Source organism: Tachypleus tridentatus, chromosome 13 (genome assembly GCF_004210375.1).
Source record: "Tachypleus tridentatus isolate NWPU-2018 chromosome 13, ASM421037v1, whole genome shotgun sequence".
NCBI lineage: Eukaryota > Metazoa > Arthropoda > Merostomata > Xiphosura > Limulidae > Tachypleus > Tachypleus tridentatus.
In genome coordinates, this window is record NC_134837.1 from 120,386,868 (window position 1) to 120,405,290 (window position 18,423).

The 18,423-nt window shown below is 31.0% G+C and overlaps 1 protein-coding gene across 1 annotated transcript; it reads left to right on the top strand.

The window, feature by feature from the left end:
* The first annotated feature begins 587 nt into the window (after positions 1-587).
* On the top strand, positions 588-18,166 carry LOC143240368 (dihydrolipoyllysine-residue acetyltransferase component of pyruvate dehydrogenase complex, mitochondrial-like). Its single transcript, XM_076482691.1, is given in 12 exon segments — positions 588-785; positions 788-816; positions 1,598-1,689; positions 1,691-1,874; positions 3,344-3,490; positions 3,817-3,902; positions 5,946-6,086; positions 7,615-7,682; positions 10,319-10,416; positions 14,343-14,417; positions 16,400-16,464; positions 17,442-18,166. Coding segments are annotated over 12 exon segments (1,260 nt in total). The 5' UTR covers positions 588-640; the 3' UTR covers positions 17,572-18,166.
* Positions 18,167-18,423: the final 257 nt, after the last annotated feature.

Here is an 18,423-nt window from a genome sequence, read left to right on the forward strand (position 1 = left end):
AAACACTATTAAAGAAATATGATATCCCTTGCTGTTCCAATTCTTTATCAATTTTCAAGCATACTGAGGGGTATGTGCCCCCCTTTCAATTTCTCTGTTGACAAAAGGTAATTATACTAGAATTGTAACATCACTTCCACTGAAGCACGTACATTATTGAGTAGAAATTTGAAGAATTCTTGTTATTACAATTAAACTCAATAAATGTTGTTGTTATTAATTTATCTAGCATTACATTGTGAACTCTGCTATATTAATTGTGGAATAATTAATTTGTACTATTGATAAAGTTTGATACCACTTAATAAATAGTTTCATTTGTGTTATGAACTGTATTTTTAGTAGTAATAAAAAGACTTGTTTTAAATTTCTGTTGAATAGTTTGTTGCATAACTGGTACATTTACTTGTTTTAGACAAAATATATTTTTTTCTGTTTTTCATTAACATATTTTAATTGTGTTAAATGTTAAAAGAAGTCATGCTTTGGCCATAAAAATGGAATGGTCAACATTGCTATGGCATGTTAGGAATTTTTCTTCTAATAACAGGAATATGAAATGCTAATAAAACAATATTGATTGATAGGTTCGAATTTGCCTCCTCACCACAAGGTTGCCCTACCAGCATTGTCTCCTACCATGGAGATGGGGACAATTGTTTCCTGGGAAAGGAAGGAAGGAGACCAGCTAAATGAGGGGGACTTGTTAGCAGAGATTGAAACAGACAAGGCCACCATGGGGTTTGAAACACCAGAAGAAGGATATTTGGCTAAGATTCTCGTTCCGTGGGATCAAAGGACGTACCCATAGGAAAGGTAAGAAATTTAAACAAGATAATACTTAGATGGAAGAAAGATATCTATAGGAGCATATAATTTTGGAAAACCAAATCAGAAAAAAATATGAAGTTTTTTCTTCAATGAATCATGAAAAACAGCCATCACAGAACTTTAATAATTAAATTATCAAAAAAATGCTTTTCATATTCCTTTTTACAGTTTTGTTTAATCTATAGAAAAATGCATCTTTCATCTTCTTATAGTATGGGCAAATTGTGTTAAAATATTTTAATATTTTATTTCTCTGTTAAATAAATAAACTTTATTGTTACTTACAGTATTGGTGAAATTGGTTAGAAAATGAAGAAAACTAAATTTCTCTATGTCATGGAATGTGAAATAACAATATAGAAGTAAATAACATAATTTCAAGTGTGCAATCTTTTATAACCACATGAAAAACTTCAGAAGACATATCCAGTGTATTTGTCACTTTAAATGTAAACTCATTCTGAAAAACGAAATATTTTATAATACCAGCAGACACATGCAAAACATATCAACACTAGCAAACACAGACAGAACATTTTAACACTAGCAGGCACATACGAACATGTCAACACCAGCAGACACATACAAAACATTTTGACACTAGCAGACACAAATGATGTATTTCGTTGTAACTTTGCAAGTTGCAAAAAGAATGAAAATATTTTAAATGTTATTATTAAGAAGCCTAAGTAAATGTTTAATTAAACTAACGTTGTTGTGAAATTAAATTGTTTTGACATACTTAAACTTCACTTCATTTTTTCAGCTTCTGTGTATAATAGTGGAAAATGAGGATGACATTGCTGCTTTTAAAGATTATGTAGATTCAGGAGAACCAATCAAGGCACCAGATGCTGCTCGAGCCAGAAAGTAAACCAGCTAAAGCTCAACCATTATCACCTCCACTTCAACCTGCAGCTCCAACCATTGTCACTACCTCTGTTGCACCACAAGTTCAACCATCAATAACACCTCCTGGTGGAAGACTGTTTGCAAGCCCTCTTGCAAAGAAACTTGCAACTGAAACAGGTGTGAATTTATCTGTAAGTACCGGTCTGTTTGCATTTGGCTGTTTTATTTATGATTGGATTATTTTTTTAAACAGGTATCATGTGTGTTGCTTAATTAAGTATGCACCAGTTTTAAGGTAGATGAAAAGTGTCAGAGAGTTGTGTGTTTGAAACTGGTTTTTCATAACAGTTTTTTTTCAAAATTAATCAACTGGGTAAAAATATTAGTATATAAGTTACGTTACTGTTTCAATTTAATTAATTGTAATATTGTTTGATAAGTTAGTGATTTGGTAGTGTCATATAGTATCCATGTGGGCCCCAATGACTTTCTTGATTATATATCTTTTTTACATAATCATTAAAAGTTTATATCAATATATGTAATTGTCAAGCAGGAACCTTGGATCGATATGACACTGTTCTTTTTGAAACAGACAGATGGAGTATGAAGGTATAATATGATTTTTATCTAAGGCTCACATGGTACCCCATACTATCATTGACCATCACTATACATGCAGTTTCCTCTATAACATACATAAAATTATGAATGTTTATATCCCTATATAGGCTGTTTTGGAGAACAGTACTTTGAAGTAATGCAGTATTGTTTGATCTGTTTGTTTATAATGTCACTGTGATAAGCACATACAGACCTTGTTCCTGAACAAGTGCTCTCTGTCATGACCACTTATAATGCCCTGTTTTATAGAAATGCTTTTTGATAATTGTTGTAATTATATTGCTTGTTGGATTATCAGTCCATATCCTACTATAAGGATATATTTGTGTTGGGGTCTGGTTGGACCACAGGTGACCCACAACATACACTTTCATTTTTCTTTGAGTTGAATGTTGCAGTGCTGTGGTAATCTTGTCAAATATTGGTGGTTAATTACTTGAATATAGGAGTGTAATAAAACTTCGGAATTTGTTTGATACACTGTTTGTATAAGGAATGGTTTAACACCACTTATTTGTGTACAATGTAATTTTATAATTTGTTAATTTGTAAACGTCTTTCCTCCAGAACAGAAATATTTTTATGTTGTTTACATTGCATGCTAACCCTAATAAAAGTTGCAATGAAATTGGTTTTAGGAATTTTACTCCAGAGCATACCATAATGGTAAATTTGTGCTGGAACTAGTTGGAGCCTGGCGTTCTGCAACATTTACTTTTCAAATGTGTACTAAGATTATGGATGAGTTGCTATGTTTCACAATCTTGAATAAATTTACGTATTACTACTAACTAATAATAAAGGTAAACTATAATATTGCTGTTTGTTTGGGAACAGTGTAAGCAAATTCTGCAGTAATGTGTTCAACCTACACTTAGAAGTTTAGTAAATTTTCCAAAATTTTCTTGATTTTATTGTATCATAAATATGTTTCCACTTACTGAATATGTGTATCACATCTACTATGGTAAGTAGCTATGTTTTAAAATATCAAGTTATTTTTCATTGTCAATTTTTTTTAATCAATTCCTAACAGGAAGTTGCAGGATCTGGTCTGGGAGGCCGTATTACTAGTCAGGACATTCAATCTTTCATCCCTGCTGCAGTTAGAGCTCCAGAAGCACAAGTAGCACAGCCACCGGGTGCTGATTATGTTGATATTCCACTGACTAACATGAGGAAGGTAAGTGAACTTTGTTCACAGTACCCAAAAACTTGATGTTTTCTTTCAACTAATTGCTCTGATGAGAAAGGGATAGTGTTATGTCTTCATATTTGGTTTCGATTATGTTAGTGGACTAAAGGTACAGTTTGCTGATGTCCTAAAGAAAATCACTTACAGTAATGTTGTGATGAAGAGATATCAATTTTAGTTGGGGCAAGTAGCCTATACCATCATTTAGGTTTAATTAATAAATATTATACTATTAAATATTAAGTAACAATTAGGTTGATTTATGTTTCAGCTGCTAATCTGCTGTTGTCTTATTTTTATTATTCTTATGCCAGGTGATTGCTCGTAGACTTTTGGAATCAAAACAAACAATACCTCACTACTACTTAACTGTAGATGTCGACATGGAGGAAGTGTTAAAGTAAGTGTGATAACTGGTTATAAAATTGTTCATTGTTAATACTGTTCACATGGAAAGAATGTTTAAGAATACTGGAAGCTATTATAAAGGTTCCAAGTGTCAACACATTAATTATAAGGAAATATTACCCATTCCAAAATTGGCTCAAATAATTATATTCTATCAAAGGATAGTCCCTCCTACAGTAAGAGTACTAGTAGGAATGTATGACTTAGCTTAAAGCTTATTTAAAACAGTATGTCCACTCTAACCACTCATGTAACTACCTATTAAACACTGTACAAATTTTTACAACATGTTATACTGCGTTCTGATGGTGGTATGCTTGACCTTATGTGCGTGCCAAGCAGAATGTGCTAGTTCTCATGTTATTGGTCAGTTTATCACTCAACTTAAATTTTTGAACTTGTCATCAATTGCATTTGATGAAGAAGATACCATCTTTTGTAACTGTAAAGTTTTGTTTTATGTTTATATTTCTATAGTATCTACATTTGGTCTTTTTACCTATAATGGACCATGCAGTGTTTGTTGGGAGTTCATAGTTTTAACACTTCATTTGAGGTATCTGTTAAATGTTCCCAGTTTTAACACTTGATTTATAGTGTCTGTTAAATATTCCTAGTTTTAACTCTTGATTTGTAGTGTATATTGAAAGTTTCCAGTTTTAACACTTGATTTGTAGTGTCTATTAAGGTTCCCAGTTTTAACACTTGATTTGTAGTGTCTGTTAAGGTTCCCAGTTTTAACACTTGATTTGTAGTGTCTGTTAAGGTTCCCAGTTTTACATTTAATTTGTAGTGTCTGTTAATGTTCCCAGTTTTAATACTTGATTTGTAGTGTCTGTTAAAAGTTTGTGGTTTAACACTTGATTTGTAGTATCTGATAAACGTTCACAGTTTTAACACTTGACTTGTAGTGTTTTATCTGTTAAGGTTCCCAGTTTTAATACTTGATTTGTAGTGTCTGTTAAACATTCACAGTTGTAACATTTGACTTTTAATGTCTGCTAAATGTTTGCAATTTTAATGCTTGATTTGTAGTGTCTGTTAAAAGTTTGTGGTTTAACACTTGATTTGTAGTATCTGTTAAAAGTTCACAGTTTTAAAACTTAATTTGTAGTGTCTGTTAAACGTTCACAGTTGTAACACTTGACTTTTAATGTCTGCTAAATGTTTACAATTTTAATGCTTGATTTGTGGCATCTGTTAAAAGTTCACAGTTTTAACACTTGATTTGTAGTGTCTATCAAGGTTCCCTGTTTTAATGCTTGACTTTTAGTATCTGTTAAATGTTTCCAGTTTTAATGCTTGTTTTGTGGCATCTGATAAATGTTCATGGTGTAACACTTGATTTGTAGTGTCTGTTAAATTTTCACAGTTTTAACACTTGATTTGTAGTGTCTGTTAAATTTTCACAGTTTTAACACTTGATTTGTAGTGTCTGTTAAATTTTCACAGTTTTAACACTTGATTTGTGGCATCTGTTAAGGTTCCCAGTTTTAAAACTTAATTTACAGGATCTGTTAAATGTTCCCAGTTTTAAGGCTTGATTTGCAGCATCTGTTAAAATTTCCTGGTTTAACATTTGATTTGTAGTGTGTGTTAAATGCTCTCAGTTTTAACATTTGATTTGTAGTGTTTATTAAGGTTCCCAGTTTTAACACTTGACTCTAATGTCTGTTAAATGTTCCCAGTTTTAACGTTTGATTTGTGGCATCTGTTAAAAGGTCACAGTTTTAACACTTGGTTTGTAGTGTCTGTTACATGTTCCTAGTTTTAACACTTTATTTGTAGTAATTGTTAAATGTTCCTAGTTTTGACACTTTATGTTTTGTGTCTGTTAACTCCTTAAATTGAGGAGATAAGTTAACTGGGCTTCTGCAAGTTGTGTTTCTTCTGAGGGAGACAAATAAATTGGGCTTCCACATGTCTTGTTTCTTCTGAGGGAGACAAGTTAAACTTTAGTAATAAAATTTTTATTTCATATTTTATGTATATATAGACAGTACAGTATTGTAAAACTAATTTTCTTCTTATTAAGGTTGAGACAGGAACTGAATGATTTATTAAGGAAAGATGACATCAAATTGTCGGTCAATGACTTTGTAATCAAAGCAGCATCACAAGCATGCAGAAAAGTACCGGAAGTTAATTCATCATGGCAGGAAACTTTCATTAGACAGTAAGTTTTCATTCCATTTGTTAGAGAGTTGGTTTGTGTGGATTTACTGCAGAAAAGTACCGGAAGTTAATTCATCGTGGCAGGAAACTTTCATTAGACAGTAAGTTTTCATTCCATTTGTTAGAGAGTTGGTTTGTGTGGATTTACTGCAGAAAAGTACTGGAAGTTAATTCATCGTGGCAGGAAACTTTCATTAGACAGTAAGTTTTCATTCCATTTGTTAGAGAGTTGGTTTGTGTGGATTTACTGCAGAAAAGTACCGGAAGTTAATTCATCGTGGCAGGAAACTTTCATTAGACAGTAAGTTTTCATTCCATTTGTTAGAGAGTTGGTTTGTGTGGATTTACTGCAGAAAAGTACCGGAAGTTAATTCATCGTGGCAGGAAACTTTCATTAGACAGTAAGTTTTCATTCCATTTGTTAGAGAGTTGGTTTGTGTGGATTTACTGCAGAAAAGTACCGGAAGTTAATTCATCATGGCAGGAAACTTTCATTAGACAGTAAGTTATTCATTCCATTTGTTAGAGAGTTAGTTTGTGTGGATTTACTGCAGAAAAGTACCGGAAGTTAATTCATCATGGCAGGAAACTTTCATTAGACAGTAAATTATTCATTCCATTTGTTAGAGAGTTAGTTTGTGTGGATTTACTGCAGAAAAGTACCGGAAGTTAATTCATCATGGCAGGAAACTTTCATTAGACAGTAAGTTATTCATTCCATTTGTTAGAGAGTTAGTTTGTGTGGATTTACTGCAGAAAAGTACCGGAAGTTAATTCATCATGGCAGGAAACTTTCATTAGACAGTAAGTTATTCATTCCATTTGTTAGAGAGTTAGTTTGTGTGGATTTACTGCAGAAAAATACCAGATGTTAATTTATCCTGGCAGGAAACTTTCATTAGACTGTAAGTTTTCATTCCATTTGTTAGAGAGTTAGTTTGTGTGGATTTACTGCAGAAAAATACCAGAAGTTAATTCATCATATGAACACAGTTCATATACCTGTTTGTTGACAGAAACTGTTTTATGGTAGACACTAAATACAGGTACATGTTGTGGCAGAATTTGCCTTTTGGACCAAAGTTTACTTGTTATAGCAGAATCACTGTGAGTATAACAAGGTTTTGTCATCAAAAAGGAATTACTGCAGTTCCCAAATTATTGTTTTAAGAAGTTGTACTAAGTAAAATATTGCATATTTAACTTTTGTCTGTAGGTACAACCTTTAACCTTTTAAAGTAAGAAATGACTTTACAATGGTGTCTAAAGTAAAAAATTCTTTTATCAAATTTATAATTTTTGATTTTTGGTATCAGTAATTATCCATATGAGTATGTTATAACTTTTATGCTACATTCATTATATGTAAAGTATGCCATTTTTCTTTTGGAAATAGCTCGTATAAACCAAGAGATGTGTCTTGTCATATATAAAAATAATGTTACTTACATACATAATTAATGTTCCTCTATAGAATTTTTCTTGTTTGGTACATCTTATAAAAAAAATGTGTGGTCTGTTTTATTCAGGTACAATAATGTTGATGTGAGTGTGGCAGTCAGCACCGATGCAGGGTTGATTACACCCATCATTACTGGTGTAGAAAGAAGGTAAGCCTGCCTAGAAATTGCTTAGATAAGCATGTGGCCCATCATATGATTTGCTGTGTTATATGTTGGTTGTTATAAGTTTCTCCACCTGTCACTAATTAGTCAGTTAAATAATCTTCTGTAAACCTACACACTGTGACATAGATCTATTTCTTTCTTATACATCAGTCACATTAAATGGATGAGAAATAACTTAGGTTCAATTGATTTTGTCATATTAGTCTTATAATACTATTCATGCACCCAAATAGCACAGCGGTATGTCTGTGGACTTGCACCGCTAGAAACCGTGTTTTGATACCTGTGGTGTGCATAGCACAGGCAGTCAATTGTGTAGCTTTGTACTTAATTACAAATCAACAAACACTTTTCTCTTAATATTATCAAAAACAAAATTGAAACTGTTGTGATGAACTCTTGGTAATGGAGGATTTTTACCAGAAATAGTACATGTCAGATTTTGTTGGGCTTTGGTAGCTTTCTGGTATTCTTCTCTGCATTATGTCACTATTCACCACTTCTTTGTATAAATATACAACCAGATGAGTAACTCTTGTTTACTCATATATCTTTTATTTAATCAATGAATGTTTCAAAACTTAAATTACAAACAATATACACTTGGTTTTATTTGAATTTTTATAACAAACCAACACACAAGGATATTGGCTACAAATAATTAACCCTAATTATAATAGTATTAAACTTTCTTCACACCTCATCACAAAATGGCAAAAAGTCAAGTTTAATTATTTAACAAAAATTAGAACATAAATTATATTTTTTGTTACAGGGAACATTAATAGCTGAAATCTGTGTTAGGTTCCTGTGTTTAAAAATGAGATAAAAGTAAAGATTAAACAACAGGTAAACTAATAAGTGTTAAGATCTCTGTTTATTGATGAAATTTGTATGAGTACCAATAGGAGAAGAGCAACTATAAGAAGGAATGTATAGTTTGTTATGTCTTAAGTTTTGTGAAATGCATTTGAGGTATTGAAAATACCTATTGTATGGTAGTTTTAACCTTTCCTCTTGTACACCAGGTGTGTAGTATTATTTCTTGAACTCACATTTAATTTAATAACTCAACTTACCACAAGTTTCTTGTTGGCTAGTGGTATTAATTATTGTAGGGATATAAAATGGAAAGGTTCTGTTAATATTTGGGGGAGTTAATTCCCTGAAGTTGCTGAACTCAGAGTTAAAACTAAACGTCTTGCGTGTCCATGGGAAGTCATTATGTCTTCTTCACGTTTGTGAATGCTGTGATGAACCATTCTGTTCATTTTCCTGTACATCTACTGGTTTGTGCTGTGGGTGTGAATACCTTGTTCACATTGTCCTATTTGTGTCTCTGGCTTATCCATTCTGAATAAATATGTGCTTTGTAAACTTTATAATGCAAATTAAAAATGCTACTTGCAATGTTTTGGAAGTAAACAGAAAACCAAGGTCAGCCATATTTAAAACTTGAATGTTTCATTTCCAGTGCAGTTTATTTTAAATCCATGGTACAGTTGGCAATACTGTTAGAATATAGGAGTTACCTTATATAGCTGAAATAATTTTCTCAGTAACACAACAATAAGCATGATTTGTGTAGAGTATGCTAATTTGATGATCTTTGAAACAGTTCTTATAGATATCTTTGTTCCTTCACAGATAATGTAGTGGCAAACTAATACAATATCACGAGTAACAGTTGAAAACATTGACTAGAACAAACTATTGGAAGACTTCAAATTAAAGAAACTGCTTTTGGTGTGTCTCTCCATTCTCACCTTTGTCTGTAAGAATAAACATAAATGTTAAAATGTTACTTTTTCAATTGTAATTCTATAAGTATAGAACATCGAGATATTAGCTTACTGTTGAAGCAGGGATTTCCATGTAATCACTTACAGAAAACTCAACAAAAAGTACCAAAATGTTTCAAGTTGATTTTTTATAGCATAAATGTTGCTTGTGTTTTATGGGTTAAAAAACCTATAGCACCTTGACATGTCGTGAATTGTAAGGAAAGAGCATCTCTGCTAACATTAATTTTTGTGATGGGTCACATCCCAGTTGTGTAAAAGATGAAATGGTTTAAATATTGGTTCTGCATTTTTATTTTTGCAATGGTCTAAGTTTCTGACAGTTGGAAGAAAGTCAACATTTGTGTATTTTAAACTAAACATTGCTCTTTGGAAAATACTCACAGAATGTGTTCATTAAAGATTTTAAAATCCCAGATTAGTATAAGATATTTTAATATATTTTCTGTATTTCTTTAGTTTGTAACTTCTTTTTATGTTAGTAAATCTTTGTGAATTATTTAGTGATTGTATCAAATATTAACTTTCAACCAAAACAAGCTATCTATTTAAATAAAAAAAAACCTACATCAAACCAGTCATGAATATAGCTAATTTTCTCTACAGTTTTCTCTTGTAAAGATTTGAATGCATTGTTTTATTAGTTGTACCCTTGTTTTGAATGTTATGTTTAGTAGTAAACCCAGTATTCCCATATCCCTGTCTAACAAAGTGTAGGAGACAGCTCTTCTAAAAAGACAGAATATTAGATAAAGAAATTAGGAAATGTTCTGTTGATTGTTTTAAAATATTTATTACATTAGTAAACTGTTATGACTAGGGTCTGATAGCGATAAGTACAGACATGAAGACTCTTGAGAAAAAAGCTCGGGAAGGAAAACTCCAACCCCACGAGTTCCAGGTGCGTAACCTTTGTAGTACACTTTTAAAAATAAAAATGTTGTAATTTCTTTTTAAAAAATTTAATTATATCTAATTACCAAAATGTTAGGTATGCATTTTATGAAGAGAATGTAAAGAAAAAAGCATATATATAGTTGAATTCTTCTGATAAAATATGATTAAAATTAAAATCAACAAAACAGAAATTGTTAAGGAACAATAAGTTTTCTCCAAAAACAAACATTTCTATTTATTGAAGGCAGAGAGATTAGAAACTGCCATAAAGAACTCCTTGGCCAACATACTTCTCTATGGCTAAAATGTGTATGTCTTAATGTTTTAAAGAACTGCATTCAAAAGTTACTTAAACAGCTTTATTATCATGCTATATGAGTAAATGTGATAGCAAAACAGTAAATTAAAGTTTTTAACCCTTCGGCATTCAAAATTTTGTAGAACTACTATTTTGTGAATGTATGTCAGTAAGTTTGGAATCAAATTGTAGATTAATATATACGTAAAAACGGCTCATTTGGGTTGAGAAAATATTTTACATTGTTGGCTCCTCTATGTAAAATATTTTCTCAACCCCAACTAACTGCTTTTTTTATATATATTCTCTACAAGTGGGTTTTCTCGATATCACAAAGTGTAGATTATAATTCTAACTTTAGTATTATACATTAGTTAATTTTTTTATTTAAAAGTAAATATTAAAAGAACACATTTAAATACAGATTTTAATGAATCACATGGCATACTGAATGCAACATTGTTTAAAATTAGATGTTTGTGATATCAAAATACTAAGTCTGTAGTTTTGTACAAATCAGGAACTCAGATTACTAATATTTACAAGCTAGATTATAAAATAAGAACTTTATATCTCTTTATCTTGCTCGGATATGGTTTATATACTGAATCAAACACAGTGGACATGTTCATCTCTTTACATTTTTGGAAACAGTCCCTTATATACACTTGCTTCAATAATTCACATGTGAATAACCAATTGACAACTTAGAATGTCTCCCTAATGGTTTTCAGCCATTTTAATCTATGATAAAGCTACCACTTTCTTTTGGTCCAAGTTTTCAAGAAGGTAGGTTGCATCTTTAGTCTGCTTAAAGTTTAATATTTTTTTAAATTTAAATAAATCTTAGCTACTAAGCTTAGTGAATTATAGTGGAATTCTATGGTATCAGTGTAGTTATTTATGATTTCTTTTGGTTATTAAACTGCATGACCAAAACCTAAAAAAGTTATGTTTTAATATCCTCTATTTGCAAAATTTTTAAAGGCTTAGCAATCTATGTCCAGCAGCAACTGAGTACAAAAGTCATAGTGAGAAGATATAATTATTTACTTCTTGATTTATTGTTATATATTTTAAGAAAAAGAAGTTTAATAATTTATTTCTAAATGGTAATAATCTATATCCACACACATATATATATATAATATATAATAAATGAAATGTGATTGAGTATTACAAAATACTAGTTCACTAAAACACAGCTGAGACAGGGAAGAATTACTGGGTATATGAACTAAGTGCATGTGCACTGTGTCAATGCAAGTTATGTAGTGTTAGATAGACATGACTGGAATGTCAATATAATAATAAATATATTTGTTCATATATAGCATTATGAGACTTAAGCTACTTAGACTAAACATTTGTATTTTCATGTTATAATATGTAGTCATCCGAGCATGAAAAAACATAATTTATATTTATTCCTAATTTTTTAATGATGATTACAAGGTTGGTTTGGTGATAGAAACTCATAGTTAGAATATAGAAAATAGTCTTACTGAAAACAAACATTTGGAATTTATTTACGAGGTTTTAGAGATTGTGCAAATAATATTTGAGATTTTGGGTATGAAGAATAGATTTTTTTAATTGTAACATGAAATCACTTTGCACTCAGACTAGTAATTAAACAGATTTTATTTTTACAAACAAATCTTTAGTAAGAATATTTCATTAAAATCTGATTTTTTGTATACACAATATTTACTAAAAGTCTACTAAATTTCGTAAGTATACACATGCTGTATTAAAAGTTATAGTGCAAATACTTAACGTGTGCAAATGTGTAGACAAACTTGTGTATATTATGGCCTGAAAGGGTTAATATAAATTCGTAATTAAATAAGTATATATTTAATACATCTTCTATCTTTCCTGGTATAAGGACTATGATTTACTTGGTCTTTCCTCATCTCTACTTTGTTTATCAACCGTCCGTGAAGTAAATAATACAAGTTACTCATGTAACATACATATTAATTGGGCAAAGTAAATTTTTTATAACCTTCAGTCTTATTTGTTTATTGAGTCATAAACTAGAAAAACAGACTCATCTTGTTACATGTTTTCTTTCACAAACTGTCAGTAGTTCTCTGTGATGTTTAATAATATATTAATTACAACCAATAGAAAGCCAAAGTTTTTCTATCAAATTACATATTATATTACATTGTGTAGGATTAAGTTTCATAGAAAATTGATGGAAAAAAACAAAGAAACCAGCTTACAAAATGTATGAATTAAATAAGATTAGAATTAGCAAAATAACAATTTTTCACAAGGTGTGCTTGCATGTAGCTCATGCTTTGTGTATTTCAATGGGTTAACATGAGTTACATCTTGTGGCTGGATAATTAGACACGGTTCAATGGATAATAAAACAAAATTTAAGTAGAAGTGGATGTATATTGTTAAAAGGTTTATGCTATTTAGGATAAACAAATGTAGTTTTATGTTACAATTTCAAGTCACATTATAAAAAAAAAATATTTAAATTTAAATTTATTTTGTATGTTTTTATGATGGTTGTAAAGTTGGTCAAATTGATCATCCTGGAATGAAGTTAGGACAAAGAAAATAACATGAAATACAAAGTTATACTGAAAACAAAAGTTTTTGAATTTAGTTAGGAGGTTTTTAGAGACTACACAAATGAAATTTGAGAATTTTCAGATGAAGAAAGTTCTTTAATTTGTATTCAGAACAGTCAGTGCATTGACTACATATATTTACAGAAAAATGTTTAGTGAAATCACTTTATTAAAAGTTCTTTTTTTTTTAACAAAAGACTTGTAATGTATACTAAAAGCATGGAAAATTTTGTAAAGATGCACAAAACATATTAAAAGTTATAGTATCAAAACTATGAAGGTTAATTTGGGGTCACCATCCCAACAATTTGGCCAAGTTTGTAACTAGAACATTAAAGCTTAATAATGTCAAATGAAAACTTTAAAAAAATTTTGTTATTTTTTCTCCACGTTACAATAACAACAACACACGGTCTAGAAAGTTACCTTGTTTGAGTTACTTTGTTCTGTGCAGTAGATAATGTATGTTCTGTCCAAGAGAATATTACAATTACATATAGCAACTGAATGGGTTGACTAACTGTAACAGCTGACAAATGCTTCAAGACAACAAATGTCACAAGGTAGTGTTGCTGTTAACTGGACAAAGAAAGTGAGTTTACATGTGTAATTCAAGAATGCTTTCTTTAGCCAGTTTCACTTTTAGCAGGAAAAATGTGTATTAGTTCTGGAGAAATAGGTTTGGAGGAGAGAAAACTGTGAAAATAAATGGTCTAGTGGGATCAACTATAATTTCATTTGTGTGAGTTTGCTTGCTGTACTGTCATTTTGTTTGTCATAATAAAGCATTCATTCATTTATTTACATACCCTCAGATTTCCTAGATGTTGCTCTGTGAATCTGTACCATTTACTAAAAAAAGTTGATGAGTTCTGGAATTTCATCAGTTGTTGCTCCTTATAGTCTGTGATTAGTACATGAAGCTGAAACTATTGTTTAAATCATAGATTCATTACATCCATTGTAGTTCTAGATACAACCATTCTGAGACAGCCTGTGTAATTTCTCATAATACCTGTTCTTTTTTCTATCCAGGGTGGAACCTTTACCATCTCTAATCTAGGAATGTATGGAATCAAAGGTTTTGCTGCAGTAATAAATCCTCCTCAGGTGAGACAGTTATACTTGTTAATTTAGTTATATATCTTTAAATGTAATACTCGTGTTTTAATGGTTGTGCATATAACAGTGAAATGTAATGACAGAGTTGATTATTATACAACACAACCTTAAAAAAAACAATGTTCAAATATCAGTTTTGTTCTATATTGAAACTACTGATGTAGGTTTTAATCATTTTGCATTTGAACACTGTCACTATTGAATTGTAATAAATTAAAATAGTTGTGTGGAAAGAGTCAGTGAATAAAATATTATAATATTACAGGTATTGACGTGTGGTGTATACTGTAATTATAATATTACAGGTATTGAGGTGTGTTTTATCTTCAAACGTTAACATTGTATGTATCTGCATTTATACTGTGATAGATGAGCATACAGAAAATGTGTTGTCAGAAAATCAACTTTGTTGAACAAACTACAAAAATATATCTCTGAAAGGTCATGAATATTAAAAACCATAGATTGACGTTGACCTTTATCTAATAGTTCACTGTGACCAAAATGGACTTGTGTATGTGGAAAGAGCTAACAAATAGACTTTTTTTTAGGTTGTTTTCAAAAATTACTTTATGGGGTAATACTAAAAACAAAAGATGAAATAGGATGTAGAGCTGTTTGTGTGTCATTATATGGATTAGTCTGTTAAAGATGTTTTATTTTATGGTTGCATGTGATAAGTACACCAGAACTGTTCAGGAGTTTGTAAGTTGTGAACTTATGTTTTAAACTTGTAAGATTTAATTTCACATAATGAACATAAAATACAAGGTGGGTTCTGTTGGTGGTTTTTTTTTTTTTTTTTAATTTCGCACAAAGCTACTGAGGGCTATCTGTGCTAGCCTTCCCTAATTTAGCAGTGTACGACTAGAGGGAAGGCAGCTAGTCATCACCACCCACCGCCAACTCTTGGGCTACTCTTTTACCAACGAATAGTGGGATTCACCGTCACATTATAATATCCCCACGGCTGAAAGGGCGAGCATGTTTAGCGAGACGGGGATGCGAACCCGTGACCCTCGGAATACGAGTCGCACGCCTTAACATGCTTGACCATGCCGGGCCCCTCTGTTTGTGGAAATTATGTTTATATTTAAATACCTTTTCATGATTCAACACAAGGATAGACCAATATTTTAGAAACTTGAACTATCATAATTTCCATCGTGTACTGTACACAGATGTTAATGTTCTTTGTTACATATAATGATTTATCTTCGATGAGCTGCAGTTTATTATGTTATGCATTACAGTTTCAAATAGTCTAAAACTAAGTTAAATAGTAATTTGGATATAAAGGTTGTATTAGTTTTATGATATTTATCAACAAGATTGATACACAGAGTTTTCTTTCTTAATACAAATATATTTTATTATACAAGCAATAATACAATTTATAATAATGGTTATTGCAAATAATTATTACAAGAGCTTAACAAACATATCCAGTCTTCTATTCAATTAAGAACTTTCGTGATGTCATACTGATGGTTTACAATGAGCGAGTTGATGCTGTGACATTTCATTTGATGTGTGGCTAGCTAACTAGCTCTTCACCGTTGAAGTTACCTAATGTCTTTGTAAAAGTACTGACATCCAGTGTTAATTCAAGTTAAATGGCTTGTATTGTTCAAGATCTATAAATGTTCCTGGTCAAATATTTTTATTACATTTATTTTATTACTGTAGCAAACCAACAATATATACTGTCTCCTGGCACATTGGTTTGTAAATATTAGGTGAGGTTCTCAAAATTTCAGTTGTTAACAATACTGGCAAGCACCAGTATTTATATACACACACTACATTGTTGATTCCTACACTCAAGAATCTTCTACAATTTTAGTGAATAGCTGGGAATTTCACAATACACATTTAACAGTACAAGTTAAATTCATTTCTGAATATATATTTAATTGTCAATATCAATATAGACATGTTAATAGTAAATCCATTACATCTTTCTCTAGGCTTGTATTTTGGCTGTCGGTGGTACAGAGAAGAAACTGATTCCAGACACCAACACCGAAGCAGGGTAAGTATCATTCATTGAAGGTGTACAGAGATTATGTTTCCATCCCTGTGTTTGTTTGTGTGTCCTTCAGCAAGATTTAGGAAAAATGGCATAACAGTTTGGTTTAAATTTGGATTATGACCCACATTAGAAGTAACTAGTTTTTGGCTTACAAGGTCATGAAAAAAACATCTGTTAAGATAGAACTGATTTTTGTTCTCTAACTCAGTCAAAAATGATCAGATTTAGACTAAATGTAGTGCACACGTGGAAAATATTATACCTTGTAGTTCTGCCATGAACGGACTTCATTCGTTTGTAAAAATGGGACACATTTTCATATTTTTTTGACATCCAAATTTGATAGACACTCTGTGGAGAAGGTGTGCTCTCTGAGTGTCCCTCTAGCTGTTTTAGTTTATTATAACAAGACAACATGTACACGCACATATCAAAGTAAGTATGTTTAATTTTTATTTATTACTCATGCATTCAAGCGTAAAACCTTCTGTATGTTTGATATGAAATGTTTATGTACACAAACTACAAATTAAAAATTATTACAACTAAGAATCACCTGCCTGAATACAGGTTGAACTCAATGATTCACTACTAGAGAAAAAAACATCGAAACATGTAAATGTCTTTGGACAAACCGATAACGTAACAAAGACTAAATGTACATATATACAAGGGAAAATATAAGAAAAACATATACGTTGTCTCATTCCTCTCAATGAAATATGTTTTGTCTTTGTAATGTTTGTAGTATTCTAGCTGTGGACCCTCTCTGTATTGGCTCTACCCATCGACAAGTCTTTCATATGTTCCTGTGCTGCTTTTTATATTTTTCAACATTTGAAATTCTTTAACAGAAGCACATTAAAAATAAAATGTGTATTTTAACAATACTGTGAAATAATGCTCATATTTTTATTTACCTTATATAATATTAAGGAACTTTTTTTTTTCATGCATTTTATAATCATGCCATCTAGATATCGAGTATCTTCGGTGATGAACGTAACCTTGAGTTGTGACCACAGACTAGTGGATGGAGCTGTTGGTGCTCAGTGGCTCTCCCACTTTAAGAAGATGCTAGAAAAACCGTACACAATGCTTCTTTAAAACAGTTTCCCGAGGTTTTGTTTTTCCTGTACAGGTGACTTTAGTTCAGGATTTTGTATAGTTAGATTAATACAAGTTTAAGCCTCATCTCTATATGTATCCAGCTAATGTTGGTTTGTGGTATGCTCATAACAGTTATGTTTTTAAAACCATGTTGCTTCTTAATAAAATTGTTTTTCTGCAGTTTTAAAAGTCTAGTGATGTTAACAACCATGGAAATCTTGGTTTTCTTTTTGTTATTCAGAAAAGTACTTTCAACCATAACCTTGGAAACAATCTTGTATAGATGATAACTACATCTGAAGTTATCATGAGTAAACTGGTTTTACTGTTTAGGGAATTTTGTTGAAAGTGTCTGTTTCTTGGCTTTTATGTAACTAAAATTCAATTTGTATTTCAGGGTCTTGTGAGAAATGTTTAATGAACTTTATACACTAGCAAGCTGAGCAAACTTCTGTTGTAAATGATATATACTGAACTCTGAATACACCAGCAGATTAATAAGTAAAATCATTATTTTGATGTGGACTTAAGTTGTTAGTGTTATAAATTTGAAATCAGAAGTATTGTATTAAAGTAGATTTCTTTATTAAAACCAAGTATTTGTTTTTCTTGACAAGGACATAGTGCAGATTCTGAAATGAGGAGTCTTACAATAGGTGACACCTTAGATATAAGAAACAAGCCACTCTCTAATACTGATGTTGATCTTGAATAACATTTCAACTGTTACAGGCTTAGTGTTCTATGTTACATTTTTCTTTTACACCATTTAGTGTCACTACTGTCATCTGAACCCCAAACCTTTTGTATTTATTTAAGATTATAGCTAGGTAACTCTCTCTGTGATTA